This window comes from Porites lutea, chromosome 5 (genome assembly GCF_958299795.1).
Source record: "Porites lutea chromosome 5, jaPorLute2.1, whole genome shotgun sequence".
Classification (NCBI taxonomy): domain Eukaryota; kingdom Metazoa; phylum Cnidaria; class Anthozoa; order Scleractinia; family Poritidae; genus Porites; species Porites lutea.
The window spans coordinates 36517335-36535421 of NC_133205.1; the positions used below are offsets into that span (position 1 = coordinate 36517335).

Sequence of the window (18087 nt, forward strand, 5' to 3'; positions counted from 1 at the left end):
GCTCATAGAGCAATTTACCTCTCAATGGATCTTTACCAAAAGCATCTTGTTTACCTTTCCAGCGGTTTGCAAGATTGAATTACGTTTCTCTTTGTTATTAGTTTTGAACCATCTTTAAACGTTTCCTTTTTTCAGGGAGAGAGAGGGGCCCCCGGAATGCCAGGATACACCGGAGAACCAGGAGAAAAGGTAAGACGATGGAACATTGCTGAAGAGATATCCGCCGATATCAACTGAAGATCTTAAAACCTTGTGCTTGTATTATAGGGAAATACCGGAGCTCCGGGACCAAGAGGACGAGATGGATCTAAAGGAATAAGGGTAAGGACTGAATTGTGGGGCCAAAAGGCAAAAACAAAAGATCACTATGAGGTCTGAAAACTTTAGAGCGCGATCTTAAGTTATGAAAGGGCGCCTTTGTTGACACCATTAAGTCAGAAAACGGTGTTTAACTGACCAGCCAGAGTCAGGGCATCGGACACCAGTATACAGCTATTTCGAGAAAGGTTGTCAGATAAAGTGCAAGCGACAATCCCGAAAGGTATTGTGGGTGGTTTTGAGTTCACTGTTTCTCAAAGAAATTTGAAAGAATGGCAAGAGAGGCCATGGACGTATGTTTGCGAGTGCCAAAGGAAAGCAACAAAAGTAGGTGCGACAGCCACAGTATCAGGAACAGTGTATTGATCATATCCCATATTACCTTTCGGGATTGTCGCATGCACATTTTTTCCGACAACCTTTCTCGAAATAGCTGTATATCAGAAGCGAAGTCTCCCACGCTGTATCGAATTTGTATTTACTTTTATGTCAATTCCTCCTCTTTGTTTTGCATTTATAAGTGTACCTTTGTGTTTAGAGCAATAGACAATATGTCGGATTTTCCCGTCATTGTAATAACACTAGTCTTAAAAGCTAGTAAGATTTCTCTGTTCGGTGATTTTTAGGAAAAGGTTACTATATTTATCAACTAGATAAATTGCGAAAAAAAACCCTTTTTGTTATAAGATTTACTGCGAAACGTACTTTGATAATTAAGAATTTAGATCATTCGTATTTAATCACATTCTACACTTCTTTCATTTGAACCAGGGAGATCCAGGACCTGCAGGACCACAAGGACCCAGAGGAACACGGGTAAATTCACCTAAGATTTATTTTAAAGTCTTCTCCAATATTTATTGTTTTCCGTTGTTCTGTTGATCTTGTTGATCATGATGGAACATCTTTTTCATCAATCCTTGGGTTTTCGAGACATTAAACATGATGATTGCAAGTTTCTCTGTTCTTAAGGCCAACTGACTTTTATATATGTTCAATAAGTGTCCATCAATAAATTTAATTCGCCTGCGAGCAATCGGCAACAGTCCAGACTTGAGAGTCTATACCCAGTTTTGAAACCTTGAAAAAAACGCTAAACAATTGAACATTTTGAAATCATTTTTTGTTTTCTTTAATGGGAAAGTGGCTAGAAGAACTAAGTACGATCACATAATGTCAAATTCCACAACTTGTAAATTTTTAGACATGAAGTTATAATCATAATCTTTTTCTTTTTTTAGGGTCCACGTGGTGAGCGGGGTAGTGCCGGAACACCTGGTACACCAGGAACTAAGGTACTTCATTGTTTCATAATGCGTTTCATAATTAACGCTGCGGGGTATTGCGAAGGGGTATTGTCAAAATTTCTGATGGTGATATGTTAAGGTATTGATATTGACCGGCGTATGAAAGAGGTAGCATTTTCCTTAAAAGAAAAGCTCGACAAAACTGGAACGAGCGAACGAGAAGTTGGCAAGCGGGTAGAGACGGAAAGGAGAACTTTGTTTCGGAAGGATAACAAACAGGATGCTCTTAAATATCAGATTGAATTTGACTAAGCAAAGATGTATCATATCTTGGGGAGGGTAGCGAAACTGCATGTTGATGCGCTACAAAAACATTACAGGCTGCCTGTAGCTCGTGTGTGCCATAACCTTAAATTGTTATTAGTAAACATTTGCAGACTGCTTTTAGTACTTGTTATAAGAAAAATTAATTAAAGTGTCTTTATTTTTCCTTCAGGGAGCCCCTGGTGAACCTGGCCTCCCCGGAGACCGTGGAAACCCGGTAGGACATATGCAGTATCACAACCCCCGTGGCTGGTTTATCTTTTATTCATGAAAACTCCCGATCTTGCAATTATATGCGATTCTCCCAAGTAAACATTTCTTGGTAGAACCGACGGAAGAACCGAACCTTCTATCTTAAACACTGCTTTTCAAATCATAGGTAGCCCTATCCGATCAATAAAACGCAGGTCGCACGCTCGTTGTATTCCCATATAGGATTTACCTATTTTTAATTGGGTGATGCATTGCAAGAACGACTTTTGCGGAAAAAAATTTTTTGGCCGGAACGTGGAAGATTTTTTCCCAGTTCCGGCCGAAAAAGAAAGACGTTTGATATTTGATATATGATATTCTAAATTGTCAACATTTTAACACTCTCCGGTCTTATCATTGGGAATTCTTTTAACCAACACGTTAACTCTTTCTTCAGGGACCTCCAGGCACTCAGGGGGATAGGGGACAGCCAGGAACTCGTGGACCAATGGTAAGTTAAGGTTCATTTCCTTAATACTGGACCTTGTTTATCTGTCACTCATCTTACGATTCTTGTTCTGGAGTTTTACTGAGCTGATCTGCTAGGGAAACCTCTTACAATGACTCGTGAACATTTCAAACGATGGAATGAGAAGTTTTTTGCTAAGGAATATAAAAAATGACTTCCAGTGTAAAAGCAATTCTTGCCCTTTAAAATTACTGTTGAATTACACAGTTTGTTCAGCCTTATATGCCTTTGTACATTTTGTAGGGTTTACCAGGGAAAGCAGGTCTGCCGGGATATCCTGGGCCTCGTGGAGAGACGGTAAGAGTATTGAATACAAGTAGTGTGCAAGTTATCTTTCATGCTAACACACTTGCTTTCATTTGTTTGTGGCATGAATTTTGTTTCAATTAAAAGAGTAAGCGATGAATTTACATAATCGAGTTTCAGACAGCAAACGTAATTTTTTTTCTCGTTAAAGAACAAAAGAATCAATTTATTCAAAGTGGACAGACTGCAAATTATGGTAGTTGCTAAAACATAGCGGGATTTATAAACGGCATCATCCTTTTTCTTGAGATAATTGTGGTTGTTTGTCGAGATACCTATAGTTTATTCGTCACTTAGGGGTGATAAGACAAATGGGGATAACAAGGTCAATTCTGTTTCTTTCCTTTTTCTGGAGCTAGTTCTCGATAATGATTATCCAAGGAGTAGGGCAAAGTTAAGTTAGCAAATTACAAAACCAAACATAAGATCAACCCGAAATGGGACTCGACTCTGGGCCAAATTAAAAAGCACATCAATGATAAAAGTTCTGTTAACTGAGTTGAACAGTCAGTTCGCCAGCGACACTCAGTGGTTATTTCGGAGAAGATTATAAGAATCGAAGAAATTAGATTACAAATTGTTGTTGATTTGTTGAGAATGAATTGTTCTAGTTTAGTAAGATTTCTTGTTGTTCTTGGATAAAATGCTTAGAAAACGCTTTAATCGTCATTGTTGTCTGTTTTTAGGGCCCGCAAGGTAAAACTGGACCTCCAGGCCCTACTGGTTTGCCAGGTGGTCGTGTAAGTGGATTTGTTTTGTTTTGTTCTGTTCTGTTTTTTGTTTGTTAGTTTGTTTGTTTGTTTTACTTCTAGCGATTGTATCTATTTATCATTTTTCTTTTTTGATTGTGAGAAAATTACGTGCATTAGCGTTGAATTTAGCAAAGTGCTCTCTAGATTCTACTACCCTGATATATATTTTCCCTAAGCATAAAGCCAAAATTTTTTAATATTTGCTTTGGAAATTAAGGGCCCAGCAGGAGAAAGAGGTGCCCCTGGACCCAAAGGAGATCGTGGTCGACCGGTGAGTTAAAAACTTGTGATTCTTATTCAACTTTACTCCTCTTCGTCGAGACTAACTTTCGAAGACTAGAAGACTGACATAATCGAGAGCTAAATAACAGTGACGTAAGATTATAATTAATACAAGGCGGACCGATTTATCCTGTGACCTGATGATAGCATGCAAGCGAATTCGGCGAGTAGTTTCAGTAGTTGACTTGAGGCGTTCCACTCCGTAGAACGCAAAACCAATCTACTGGAAAATAGGATTAACTGTGTATAAAGGTCGTTACTGCGTCCCCAGTTTACTTTTTGTAAGTAAGAACTTGATGGACCAGTTTTTTCTTTCTGCTTTTAGGGCGCGCAAGGACAAACAGGTGATCCGGGAGAGTCCGGTAAAGATGGTACTAAGGTGCGTAATTAAATTACAAAATATACCTACCTATCATAAGAACTAACTAAAAAATATCTCATTCGTCTTCAAACGTAGTTGATGAAGTGTTAAGTGGAAACCCTACCCAACAAAGTTTGTTTTACTTGGATGCTCAGTCTCAAATTCTTAACAATTACCATATTCCATAAACGACTTTGGAATAAGGCCATCCTTCTGATTCCCACAGTACAAACACTGTCATCTCTTTCGTACCCTCAGAAATCAAACTTTTAAATACCTAAATTCCTCAAATTTACAATGAAAAAGCAGATCATCCCCATATTACCCATTTAGATAGGAAATACGCCAGGGGGATCACTTGAAATAAGAACAAAAAGCCGAATTAGCTGGTGCTATCCCTTCTGCTGTTCAATACTGCCATGTTACCATAACCCCTACAGCTGTATATGCGACAAAACTGCGTGAAGACAGCAATGAGTCTGTTGATTTCATATTTATTTTTTTATTGTAGGGAGAACCAGGTAAACCAGGAGTGGATGGAAAAGATGGAGCACCGGTAGGATATCTCATTGTATTAAAGTGTAACATTACTGAAGTAAAAGAAGAGAACACAAAAAGGAATTTTAACAAATTGAAAATCCATATTAAATACATTTAGGATGTCTAATATCCAAACACGTAAACGTCTGCTAAAAAAATTGAGCTGCACCTAGCTTATTCCCAGCCCCTTTTTTATTGATATATATCAGATTAAAATGTTCTTAGTGTAGCGGTGTTTAGTAGTGATATTTAGTTTTTTACTTGTTGTTTTAGGGTCAGCCAGGAACTCCAGGGCCGAAAGGTGCTATGGGACCACCGGTAAGTGAAAGAGTACATGTGAAGCCACTCTTGTTTTAATCATAACGCCCTCCTTCTAGGAGAATAACGACAGAAAACTTAGTTGTAAACGTCAAACGTATTTTTTTTCACCATTTACCTTGCCACTATATGAGGACCTGCTGCTTCTGATCTCAGACTCTTCCTGAAAGTTCGCGATATAATTTGAGATGAAGATTGTTTATTAGATGATGCGAGAAATTCGCCATTACGGCAGTTTTACAGTTAAACATTGTCTTTTGATTTGTTCCGTGTTCCTTCAGCTTGTGTGGTAACTAAACCACATTAAGGCCTGTGTAAGAACATCTCACCTTACTCTTTACTTTGTTTTATCCACAGGGACCCGCGGGACTCAAAGGAGTCGAAGGACCTGTTGGTCTCCCTGGAGCGCCAGTAATTCAGCTTTTTTATCTTAACCATTGTAGATTATTTTTTATTTTTGTTGCTACGACGTTTTGTTAAAAAAGAAAAAACACTTGGTCCTTAGGCACGAAATAATCCTTATGGCAATTATTTTTGGTATGACATAAGTAGTTTCTATGAAGTTCTACAACATCACTGTTAACAAAGTAATACTCCATTTTGCCATCTAATTAGGGACCTCAAGGCATGCGTGGACCACCAGGACAACCAGGTCCCCAGGGGCCATCGGTAAGTTCTTTCTCCATCATTAATGATTTGTCTTTAAATGGCGACGTATTCTTTCCAGTTTGAAACTGTGCCGCTGGAATCTCTAATATCAAAATATTCTAGTTGTAAACGGAGACAATTACAAAGTACACATCGATGAATTTATATTTTTACAGGGGAGGCCAGGTCGCCAAGGACCTCAAGGAGCACCGGGTGAGAAAGGTTCCAGGGTAAGTGTCATGAATAAGCCCTTTCGTATTTGTTTACCCCGATGATCTTATAAATAATGACTGTTCTTTTTTTTTTTTTAATATATATAATAACTTTTCTTGAAAAGTATTCAAACCAGCAAACAGAAGAAATTTTACATGATTTGGGGAAAATTCTGAAGTGTATAAAAGTGGAACATGAGTCTAACAGAAGTTCAATTTACGATAACCCTTGCAGTTTTAAAAGAACTGTTCTCCGACTATCCAACTGACGTATGAAAAGATTCGAGAGTACCCTTGTGCTTATCCTAACCTTTTACGTTCCCAGGGAGAGGAAGGACCCCGCGGTGAGTCAGGACCCGAGGGAAAATCAGGGCTACCGGTGAGTAATATACTATGGACCTATTTACACTTCCTACATTCTCATATAATTGTAAAGCGATAAAGTTAAGCTTGGAGCTACCTTAAATTTTGAGATTCTCCTTCAATGAAATGAATCTAGCAAGCCAGCAAAAAGACACCGTGTGAGAAGAAGTCGTAGTTAAAACAAAGGACACATTAATCTAAATTTCAGCCGAGAGGTTAGTTTTTGGTGGAATTCTTAGAAACCAAGACATTTCAATAGAAAACAAACGTCGATCATAATTCTATTTATTTTAAATCTATCTCCTACAGGGTAAGCCCGGGGAGGACGGACCGACTGGACCACCAGGACCGGAGGGTGAGAAAGTAAGTGTTGCCTTGTGGACTTACCGCATCTCCAAAAACACTTTCAGTCCTAAGGGCAAAGAAAATCAACTTACATGTACCCGTCAAGTCTTTTCAAACGAACTCTCGGGAAAAAATGAAATAGGGAAATATATGTAAAGGGAGTGAAAGAGGGAGTAAACAAACCACAGTTGACGTGATTGTGTTTACTTAAATAAAAAAGAGAAACCTAAAAGGAAAAAGGGCTGCCAATTTGATTATTGAGTTCTTTCCAAATCCGAATTCTTCCAAATAACAAAGGACGAAATGGAAAGCAACTCAGTTGAGCTTCCATGCAATTGTTTCATTTTTCTGAAATTGACTACAATAAAAAAATTTCATCCACCAGACCTTAAATGGCGTAACTATTTCTTGAGAAACTGAGAATTTCGAGACTTGTAAAATGTGTTGTTTTTCTTTAATCAGGGCGCACAAGGAGAGTCAGGTACACCTGGAAAGAAAGGGGAACGAGGACCCAAGGTGATTCACTTCCTTTGTCAACATGTTGGTGAACTAGCATACGGGAAAATGGCCTTCCAAATTATGTTCAATTGACCTGGAAACCATCACTTGAAGCGCAGCGTCCATTAGCTACTAAAATGTGTCCCGGCGCGTTAGATCTTCAGTCTATTTTTAGATTCCTTCCTCCTTGCCTTCTGAGCGAGAGGTTTTGTGTTCGAAGCCCAGCGTGATCTCAACCTTTGTTTGATGTCTTTCCTTTCCGTGTTGCTTTAAGTAGCTTCAAATAGTCGTAAAATGGTTTAATGATGGAGAGAGGGGGCAAAATGATCGCAACGTCGACCTCAGGTTTTTTTAATCAGATGACTATTTCGAGTTACTGACGAAACATAAAGAATTGTTTATCGTTACATTTTAGGCAGTTGATCCCTAGATAAAGAGTGTGTCGAGACACCTTGAAATCGGGAATAATAAGAATTCGACTGCGCTTCGTTTTTCTAACCTCGTTCGTTCTTTTTTTTATGTATATATATGGTATTGGTAATGTAAGGTGTATTCAACACCTGTTTAACTTAAGCCTGATTTTCATTTAAGGGTCCCTCTGGTCCTTCTGGTGCTGTTGGTCCTCCTGGAAAACCAGGGCCTACTGTAAGTACCATTGTCCTTGGTTCGTTTTGACTTGCGTACATGCGTTCTTGGAATAGAAGTGTTGTTTTTCGCGGAAGATAAGAGGGGGAGGCTGGAATTCTGGAAGAAAAGCCTCTCAGAGCAAGAAAGAGAAACAATTACAAACTCAACCACGCGAACCAAACACGGTTCACATCTGTAGAACACGGATACTCGCACCACTGAGCCCCCCTACTCAAAAATCGTATATACAAAGAAAGATATAATCTTTAAAATAGATCTGAGAGGATGCAACGCGTAAGTGCTGTCAGATGATATGCGCAGTTTCACGATATCTCACTTTTCACCTAAAATCACTTTGCACAGGGTCCAGCCGGTGAAACAGGCCCCCAGGGTGCTCCCGGTCAGAGAGGGGAGAAAGGAAATGAAGGAGAGCGAGGACTACCCGGTCCTACCGGATCTCCGGGCGCTCCGGTGAGTAGCCAACCAAATTTTACAAATGGCTGTAAGCGGGCGTAAGTTGTCTTTTTAATCTTAAATAACCCTGAGTCTCCAATAATTTTGTTTCTTTAACGAACAAATCCAATGCCAAATGGCGGCAAGTAAATTGTTATCAGAGATAGGGAGATTCTAAAAGGCAGAACAGGTAATTTTAACTTAAATGGTAGAATTACATTGATGGAAGTTGATTACAGTTTATCATCTTCGCTCTTCGATGACCTTAATACCATAGGTGATGCTTAGGAAACTCGTTTTTGTATCTGATATCCACTTGCTCTGCTTCAATGATTATCAGTAGTACTGCTTACTGAATACCTTAAGTGCGTCTGGAGATTTTCATTAGAATTTAGGGTCTGGTTGTCTCAGTAGATGTTTACTTTTTTAACAAAGTTTGCTTTAGTCAATTACCATTGTTCCGTTCAGGGTGTTCCTGGTCCTAGAGGAGAGAAAGGAGAACGCGGACCTAGCGGACCACAGGTGAATATACACCAGTGGCTGAAACGCCGCTGTTCACATAAACGTTTGAACATTTTAAAGCGTAAACCTTAAAACAACTTAAATCGCTTTGCTTTATGACGGCAACGGCAACGAAGTTCAGACAAACAATAGATTTAGGCATGGGGCAAACGTCTAACTTGACATTTGACGAACCTTATGGTAATGAACAAAACATAAACTCTGTAAGTGCATGGAACGTCTTGGTTCATGTCTTCGCTGACACCGCACGACAGGAAACCTTCTGATGTGGGTTTTCCAGAGGACGTCAACTAACGACGACGAACTTTTCTTTCTTTTTTTTTTTTTTTAACTTCAATGTGCGCACTCAGAATTCAACTCTGAGACAATTCGCCTTACAGGTTACAGATCTAGGAAGTTGTAATAATGGCGTTGTTGATTGAAGTACGCGAATTCACTTTATCATTAACGATTTTACTGTCGTCGCCTACGACGTTGCTTAAACTCTCTAGTAGCTACGGCTCCTAAACGGTATTGATATAGAAGTCATTGGTTCTAAACCGTTAATAAATACTTATTTTTTCTTTTCCCAGAGTTCGAAACGAGATAAATGCTCTTTCATTCACATCTATTCACGAATCATAACATTTATCGTCTTTTCTTCTATTATTTATTTCACCGCAGCATTTTGAGCATGTCTTGAGAGCTTTTAGGTTTTTTGTTTGACGTAGTAGTAACGACATAAAAATTTTGTTCCGAGAGATTTCAGTCTCCTGATTTCTTTTTTTTTGTTGTTAATAATAAAGGGATCTCAGGGCTTACCTGGACCACGAGGACCATCAGGGTCGGCAGGTGCTAAGGTAAACACAAAAAATGAGGCCGTCAATACAAGGGCATTAATTTTAGTATTACACTAAATTTGAAGTATGGGATCGTTTCATTTTCGTCATTATCATTTTGACTTTGGTCCAATTGGGAATACCACTGTAACCGGAAATGTTTTTGTTAGGGTGATCAAGGAGAGCCTGGTGATACCGGAAGTGATGGCCGACCAGGAGACAAGGTAACTTAAGCTGCTTCCGCTTCCGTAGGTAATCAGCTTCATTACAAAATAGGTGACTTATAGTATCCAAGGTGACCAAGTAACTCTGCCGCGGGAGAGAGAACTGTGTAAGCCTGACATTGTTTGACCTCCCCTTATAAAGACCAAACTGTTCTCAGGCAGGTTTTCGTGCCTTCCCATCTTCTACAGTGTCACACATTTGGCCATCAAATGGCTAGAATAAAATAAAAATGGCACTAAAATCATTTGTAAACCTGAAGTGATATTTTTTTTTCAGGGAGACCAAGGCCCCAAGGGTGATGCAGGCGCTCCTGGAATACCCGGCACACCGGTATGTATCAAAGTCTAAAGACAACATAAGGCAAGCAAATGCGACGTAAGCTCTTTTGCTACATAGGTGATCTATAGCCACCTTTTAAACGAGATCGCTGGGTGAGAAGCCTCACTAAGAAAGAATTCTTCCCCTGTTAGTCTCAAAGTAAGTAATTCTTCTTACTGATTCACTGACATCTTTGAGTGGATAAACTTTTTTACAACCCTGTTAGCTGGCAATACTTAATTTAAAGCTTTGGTGGTCTTTCCGTCAGCAGCAATTTTTCAACTCGAAAGAAGTATTTAGTTCAATGTAATCAAATTCATGTTGGGTGGTTAACAGAATACTTCAAATTCCAAAGACCAACTTTTCTTCCTGAAGATTAGGTCCCTTGGATATTTTATGCTTTCCCTTCGTTTGCTTCCTAAGGGGTTGCGAATATACCAAGTACCAGTGTCTTTTCTTCCTTATCTCTGTAACATGTTAACGAAGATATCCAGGCTTGCTTTCTGAATACTTTTTTCTTTCTTTTACCTTCTTTCTTAGGGCCGACCTGGTTTGGCAGGCGCGAAGGGTGATCGAGGTGATTCCGGGCCACAGGTTAGTGTCTATGTTGTGAATGAGTGGTTTTGTCACGAGCATAATCATAAAAATTCTGTAAACGAAGGAACTTATTTTGCAGTTTTGAATTATTTTTCTCCATTCCATATAAATGTAGCCTGTAACGTTGACAGTAGAAGAGGAAAATGGAGAAGGGAAAAACCATAATGAAACTATTTATATGCCCTTCGAATTAAATCACTTCTTTTCTAAGATAGAAGAGAAAAAGTACTACAAGTAGAGGAACCCAAAAATGATTGCCTTAGTCTTCCAATCTTTTGAACTTATTATTTATTGAAGACCTGATTGTATTTCTCTTGCAATAGGGACCTGCCGGGCAGCGAGGTCCCGCCGGACCCCCAGGGGCACAAGGACCAATGGTGAGTTGAGACAAAGGATAAGTATATACTTAAGCATTTACCATCGTAGATATACAGCTCCAAGAAGGACTCTTTGAAAACGAATGCGTTAAGTTTTAACATAACGTTGAGTCTGAGAAACGAATGATTTTAAAAACAGCCCTCCCGTGTTTATTTTCCTTTTTAGCGTACTTTCATGCGATAAACCCATACTACAAGTCGGCTAGTTAAGTATCTCGGCTTATGGACACTCATTAGGGGCGTTATATGGGCTTGTAAGATTATAGATGTTCTTGTACTCTATACTACATGCATCCTTGACACACTGTATGATAAATAACCTTTAGTTAGTAACGTTGTCCTTATTGAATATAAAAATGTGGCTTCAGTTGAACAAGGTCACGGTTTTGAACAGATCATGACGGACAAACTCTTACCCAAGCAGATTCTTTTAAAAATGTGAAAACAACAAGACGCTACTTCCATAAAGTAGCTTAAGATAATGTAAGTGCTAATTTCAGGCTCCTTATTTTAGGGTGCGATGGGACCACCAGGCCCGCAAGGACCCCCAGGCCTACAAGGCGCTAAGGTATGCCATGGCCCCTGAGGGCCGTGAACTGCTTGTATTGACAGAAATATACGTAAATTACAACACATACAGAACTTTGGCGCCCGGATAATTAGTGGAGCGAGAAAATTTGATCATATTTCTCCAGTTCCCCGAGAATTGTGCTGGTTGCCTGTAAGACAGCAAGTCTAAGGGACGCTTTTTTGCGTTTAAATGTATGACGGGTTGTGTCCCATATTACCTCACATTCAAGCTAGCTACCACAGGCCAAGTCTCTGGCCGCGTAACACGTAATTCACAGCAATTAAATATTCCTTTATTTAAAACAGCAGCTGCTCAGCGATCATGCCAGTAGTGTTGTCAGTTTGTGGAACAGCCTAGAAAAAGACCTCAAATTAAGTAAGAATCATAGGGATTTTAAACAGAAACTAAGGCAAAAATTGTTACCGTAATTTTTTGATCCCGCGCTCGCTTTGTAGGTTTTAACATTTTATTTTACCATAGGAATTTTTAACGGAAAATTAGGTAATTTTTTTCTCCTCTTTTCTAGGTAGATATATATTTCTTAAACCTATAAAATGCATTATAGCTTTGTCTTGTATCAATGAAAAGCCCCGCAGGGGAGTGAACAATAAACTTCTTACTTCTTACGTATTTATCCTTTTGTGAGGGTCTCAATGGGGTTAACCGATAAGCGTAAAACGGCCAAAAATTTAGTCGATAGCCGTAAAAATTGAAAAATTTTAACCGTTAGCCGTAAATAGGGTAAAAAAAAGTTAACCGTAAAAGAAATTGGTCCCTAGATTTGCTACTTTTAAGGAAGGTACTAAACTCACTTATGGTTGCGTTTTTTATTTCGCGGCTAGTGTGACTCCGTACGCACGTTAGGTATAGCGCCTTTTAGGTGAAGACCAAGACCCATTTCCATTTCGGCCGCTCTCTCGGGGAACTATTTTTTTTTTCCATAGCGAAAGTGTGGCTTCTTGCTGGGGATTAATATTTGCGATTTTCAGGAGGTCGTGCCCTCGAAACACTAGTGAAACAACACGAAGAGATCTCACTGTTTGTAAAACAAGTTGCCGATAAACAATATTTCCCTGTTTTTCTCTGACGCTACGGTAGAAATTGCCATGCCTAGTCCCTGTACGGCGTCTTCCCACGCAATTTCGGTCAAGGCATTTCGGTGGCGAACTCGCTCGAACCACGTGACCCGAAACGTATTAGCCGCGCGAAATAATAAGGCCTACGGACAAGGCAAAACGGCTGACAGTGGTTCCGTACAGTCCTTCGCTACCATTAAAAACACTGGACACAGGAATTTTGTTATTGGCCGTTTTCACACTAGAGCTAGAAACGGATTATCCGTCTGAGACTAGCCTGTGTACAGTCGCCCCCTTCCCGACAGACACCTCCTCTCCGATTTTTTTTCTGAGGGGAAGGGGCGGCTGTACACAGGCTATCTGGAACGGATAATCCCGTCTTCAAACTGTCCGTCGAAGTTGAAGGATAAAGTCAGGCGGATTGGTCATGAAAAATTAAAACTATTCCATTTTCAAATTAAGACGTATTACCTATCCATCGCGAATCATCAAACGGATAACCCGTCTCACACGAATAATCCGTCTCTAGTGTGAAAACGGCCATTTCTGTTGTAATGAACGTCGCGCCCCAGCCTTGAGTTAGGCGTTCGTGTGTGTGCTTTGCTTTTTCACAAAGATTATTTTTAAATTGACTATTGACATTTTTATGTGTAAAATAATATTAGAAGTGGAATACTTTATAAAAAGTATGATCTATCAAATGTTAAAATTTTTCGAAAGAATAGCTTATTTCATATCCCGAGATGATCTTAAGACCTTTATTTTGCTCTAAAGATACAAAAAATACAGGTTAATTAATATTTAACTTTTTGAAACAAAAGAAGTTAATTTTTAACTTTTTTGTTAACCGTAACTGGAAAAAATTAGCCGATAGCCGTAAAAGAGCCAAAAGTTTAGTCGATAGGCGTAAAAGCCACCACCCCATTGAGACCCTCTTTTGTAAATACCTTTATGCTGAAATCTGTGAGTAACATTTTTCTTTCTTCCTTATAAGGGAGCTCAAGGCCCGGACGGGAAAGATGGAAACCCCGGTCCACCGGGAGCTAGGGTAATGCTGTTTCTTTGAAATTTGTTTTTGTTGTAGTTTTTCTTTTTCTTTTTCTTTCTTCCATTCTTTCTTCCATTTTGCCTTAAGATTTACTTTACGCATTTGCGTTGAACCTGCTCTTGGACAAAGGTTACACCAGTTTGTTCGATAATAAAATTATAATTTTTTCATTTACTGGCACCGCGTTGCATTTAAAGAAATATCTACTCTTGCACCATCAAACGTAAGATCGGTTTGATCTCTCTAAGGAAAGTCACGATAGCCAATAAATAATCATTTTGTCTGTTACTGTCGGTTCTTTTAGGTTTGTATAATATCATTGACTTTTCAGCATGGAAACTCTAAAACAGTAGATAATTTATTGCAGATTTATATAATTCCTTATATTTACTTTAGGGTCCCCCCGGCCCTCGAGGAGATGACGGAGTCCCCGGTCAACCAGGGCAGCCGGTAAGTAGCAGCTTGATGGACTTACATTTCTGCCGTCAGGGATGTATCTCACGTAACGTTGTTACTGTTTAAGGGAGAGCCTGGACCTCGTGGATTCACTGGTTCGGATGGTGATACGGGTGATAAGGTATGGATTTAGCATTTGCTACCAGGCTTTTTCATCGCAACGATTGCCATGAAGGCCCGTGAGTAGGAAAACCTTGATAATTCGTTGTGAAAAATTAATTAGTTGACCATGATATTTTTGTCGGAATTGTGTTTTATCAATTAGTTATTGAAGAAGTATTCGGTGTTTTGTTTAGAATTTTTGTCAGTACAACGTTCATTTTGTTGCTGTCATTTCTTCCGTTAAATTTCTTTACGTTTCTATTCATATTGTTTTCTCCGTAGGGTGACCCAGGACCACCAGGACCCCGAGGACCTTCAGGGCCTCCAGGACCACCGGTGAGAATTTTTGTTGAAGGTTACATAATTGTTCTCACCAAATATTCAGTAATTTATAATCTTCTGATCGCAAGTTTTATTATCCAATTTCGCCTGCAAAATATTTACCAGCATAATGTTTTTGGTCAACTTTGTACGATTTTTATCATTCCTATAAACCATGAGACGTTAAGCGCCAAAAGCAACTAAAACGATGGAGTAAAGTGTTCCTCATTCAAAGTAATTGTCGCAAAAATAAACTTTCGCGAAGTGTAAAGAATTTTTCTAACTTCAAAAATTTAGATTTACCTGTTTTCTCTCTATTTGAATTTCTCCCGAATGCAGCCTCAACTAAAAGCTTACTTAAGTCGGTTTGAACTGTTTCCCTTTCCCTGCAGGGAGCCAGAGGCGACAGAGGACCTTCTGGAGACAGAGGATCCCCAGGTGCCCCGGTAGGTTATCGTTCTTACTTTCATGTTTGAAGGACTAAAACGAAGTGACACAAACGAGTTTGGTCTACATACCTCGACAGAATTGAATTGAGGGACTGGACGACGTGCTTGCACTTCCTTCCAAGTGATGTGATTGGCTGATTGCAAGCGCCTTTTCCTAATGAATTGTGAATAATGAATATGTTTCGATAGCGTTAAATATTGGTATTAAATTAAATTGCTGAAAGATGTTAATCAAAATAATCCTCTCATAGCTGATTCTTAAACCCATTTCTTGAAAATAGTTGCAGTTTTTTTAGGTTCCCTGGTAAAGGGCTCCTTTTCATAAAATGTCTCGACCCCTAACGTCATGGCGCTTGTTTTCCGCTGTTTGTTTTAGGGTGATCCTGGACCACAGGGACCACCTGGAGCTCAAGGACCACGTGGTAATTCGGTAGGAAACTTCTTGTTTGAACCCTCAGATGATCTCCATTGTTACTAGATAGTATAATTGACCCCTGATGATAAATACTGACTTCGCGAGGCAATCATTGATTCTGCTCAGTTTTCAGCGGAGCCACGCAGAGGTGAAATCTTTGGTTTTGATACGCCCCACGCAAATTTTTCAGGGTCGAACTGCCAGCTGAAGTTCAATTTCAGTTCTTGGCGCTCACACTGAACAACAGGCACTATCTCAACAGCTGCAGATAAATCTCTTCGTTGGCAAAGGCTATTCTTCAAGACTATTAACAGGCGTCTAGTGTATGACTAGGGAAACGCCGAAAACTCCCTTTTAGCGAGGCTGCCAATTTAATCGGCGCTGGCTAGTTGGTAAACTGGCGGATAAGGCGTCTAGTCTATGACTAGAAAAACGCCGCAGACTCGCTTTATTTGTATCAATTCCTTCGGCTTTAGCGGTCGTTGGATGTTGACAAAGGGTTCAAGCGAGGTTGGCGATTAATCGGTGGTGGCCAGAAAATCGCGTGGGTCGCATTACTAACTACCCCTATGCCAAGCTGTCCCAGCTTGGCTTAGTCCACTGATCAATCATTTTCGCATACCTTAATACAACTGAGCATGAATATTAACGTCGTTGAATCGATTACTCCTCCTAACAGTTTGGTCTCGATACCCGTCTTGTTTCGCTGAATACCAACGGAGATTCGATTCGTAATTGACGAAGCAAAGCTCTCAGTTTCTTTTCATGAAGGGACTTGTGCTAAAATATACCCTTTCAGAAAAAGAAAACCGGGAAAAATAATGTCATGCTCCTCCTCCTTTAATGAGGAAAGAGCTATTTTGGCGGGGCTTTGCTGTAAGCCAAAGGTAAGATTTTGCCTTGCACGAATATTTTTTTTGTTCTTTGTCCCCCCCCGCCATAACTTTTCTAACGGTTCGTGTCCGTCGCTAAAAGTCATGAGAGGGCTGTCATTTCATGACAGTCATGATATGAATGTGTTGGTGTGAAGGGGGTCACGGTGGTGAGCAAAGTCCAAAAAAAAAAAATAGAAAAGAATGTAAGCGCATTGTTTCGTCGATTACCAATCGAGCCAATCAAGCTGCTCATCTCCAACTCTATACGTTTTTTAGTTTTAAGTGTCAACGTAAACTTTTCACCTTAACGTTTTTATGGTTTTCGCGATAGAGCAACAAAGGAAAGCGTTTGTACAAGTCTCCAAAACCCTTACTCTACAGTTCTTATAACTGGTTCACGAGTTAGTGCTTGGGTTTGTAATTCAGTGGTAACTTAAGTCGACTTGTACAAGTTGATTCTTTCTTTTCATTAGGGTCCGAAAGGAGAAAAAGGAGATCAAGGTGGTCAAGGGGAGAAAGGAGATAAGGTATAAAAATGAGTTCGTAAAGATCATCTACTGAATAACACTTTATTTAATTTGCATTGAGATTGCTTTATCCCAATTACCATTTATGATTTTGTATAAATGTGCTTCCATGCAAGACATTAGTCACCTAGGTTGCTCGGAAAGTTCAGCGCTTATACAACTATAGAAAAAAATATACACTCAAGGACGATTTCTCCTTTTTCCGATCATTTACGTTTCCCCTTTTTTCCAGGGATGGCCTGGTTTCTTTGGTCCAACTGGAGTTGCAGGTCCTGTGGGCGATAAGGTATGACTTAGGAAATACGAAAATTCTGTCGTTAATAATTTTGCCAATCAAACAACAATTTTATTGATATTTGCCTGTTCCTTGATGTACGTTTTCTAAATTTGGTCAGCGTTAGCTCGTTATGAAAAATAAGCCAATGACAAATGGAGAAATAGTTTGATTGAATGACAATAGCCTTAATTGAGAGATTAAGCTTCGCGTTTACGCAAACGTGAGATTCGAGTTGAGAAATTTTCAAAATGAGAAACAAACAGATGAAAACAGCTTAAAACAATACTTATTCGTGTAGTTATAATGAACAGTAAACGTCAAGTGAATGGAAAACTTTGTCACGCGGTACGAATACACGTTTGCCGTTTGCCGTTTGCCGTAAACGCGAAGTTTAATCTCTCTAATGTATGGTGAAATCTAAGGTTACAACTGTGACTATTTCTCTTACAGGGTGATCCGGGTCCTGCAGGACCGCGTGGATTCCCAGGCCCTAAAGGCGACAGGGTCAGTATGCTATCTGTACGTTATGCCTATACATCACAAATTCAGCGCCAGGGTTTCAATTAAATATTTCACAGTCGCTTCATTTTGGTGTCGTTATCGGAAAGTGGTGAACATACCTCAAATGTAGGCGAATTTCCCTGGAGCTGATTTCTTGGGGACCCCAGTCAAGTTCAGAAAGAGAGAGAAAAATCGTCGTCGCTTACTAACGTGATATTAGGCATTGTCACGTGGTAGTCGAGGAGTGACGGCAAAGAAATGTACAAAAAAGTGTGATGCACGTGAAAAGTTGTTGTT

The 18087-nt window shown here is 39.6% G+C and overlaps 1 protein-coding gene across 1 annotated transcript in view; it reads left to right on the forward strand.

Annotated features, from left to right (window-relative positions):
• LOC140936964 (uncharacterized) overlaps nt 1–18087 on the forward strand; it is a 42846-nt gene that overhangs the window by 18599 nt on the left and 6160 nt on the right. Inside the window, exons 27-62 of the mRNA XM_073386476.1 lie at nt 136–189; nt 268–321; nt 1090–1134; nt 1560–1613; nt 2062–2106; nt 2539–2592; nt 2854–2907; nt 3603–3656; nt 3886–3939; nt 4276–4329; nt 4823–4867; nt 5125–5169; nt 5527–5580; nt 5785–5838; nt 5994–6047; nt 6355–6408; nt 6702–6755; nt 7200–7253; nt 7827–7880; nt 8226–8333; nt 8784–8837; nt 9623–9676; nt 9826–9879; nt 10157–10210; nt 10739–10792; nt 11119–11172; nt 11687–11740; nt 13814–13867; nt 14264–14317; nt 14391–14444; nt 14708–14761; nt 15139–15192; nt 15572–15625; nt 16959–17012; nt 17245–17298; nt 17740–17793. Of these exons, the coding sequence (XP_073242577.1) occupies nt 136–189; nt 268–321; nt 1090–1134; nt 1560–1613; nt 2062–2106; nt 2539–2592; nt 2854–2907; nt 3603–3656; nt 3886–3939; nt 4276–4329; nt 4823–4867; nt 5125–5169; nt 5527–5580; nt 5785–5838; nt 5994–6047; nt 6355–6408; nt 6702–6755; nt 7200–7253; nt 7827–7880; nt 8226–8333; nt 8784–8837; nt 9623–9676; nt 9826–9879; nt 10157–10210; nt 10739–10792; nt 11119–11172; nt 11687–11740; nt 13814–13867; nt 14264–14317; nt 14391–14444; nt 14708–14761; nt 15139–15192; nt 15572–15625; nt 16959–17012; nt 17245–17298; nt 17740–17793 (1962 nt within the window). The remainder of the gene's footprint in view (nt 1–135; nt 190–267; nt 322–1089; nt 1135–1559; nt 1614–2061; nt 2107–2538; nt 2593–2853; nt 2908–3602; nt 3657–3885; nt 3940–4275; nt 4330–4822; nt 4868–5124; nt 5170–5526; nt 5581–5784; nt 5839–5993; nt 6048–6354; nt 6409–6701; nt 6756–7199; nt 7254–7826; nt 7881–8225; nt 8334–8783; nt 8838–9622; nt 9677–9825; nt 9880–10156; nt 10211–10738; nt 10793–11118; nt 11173–11686; nt 11741–13813; nt 13868–14263; nt 14318–14390; nt 14445–14707; nt 14762–15138; nt 15193–15571; nt 15626–16958; nt 17013–17244; nt 17299–17739; nt 17794–18087) is intronic.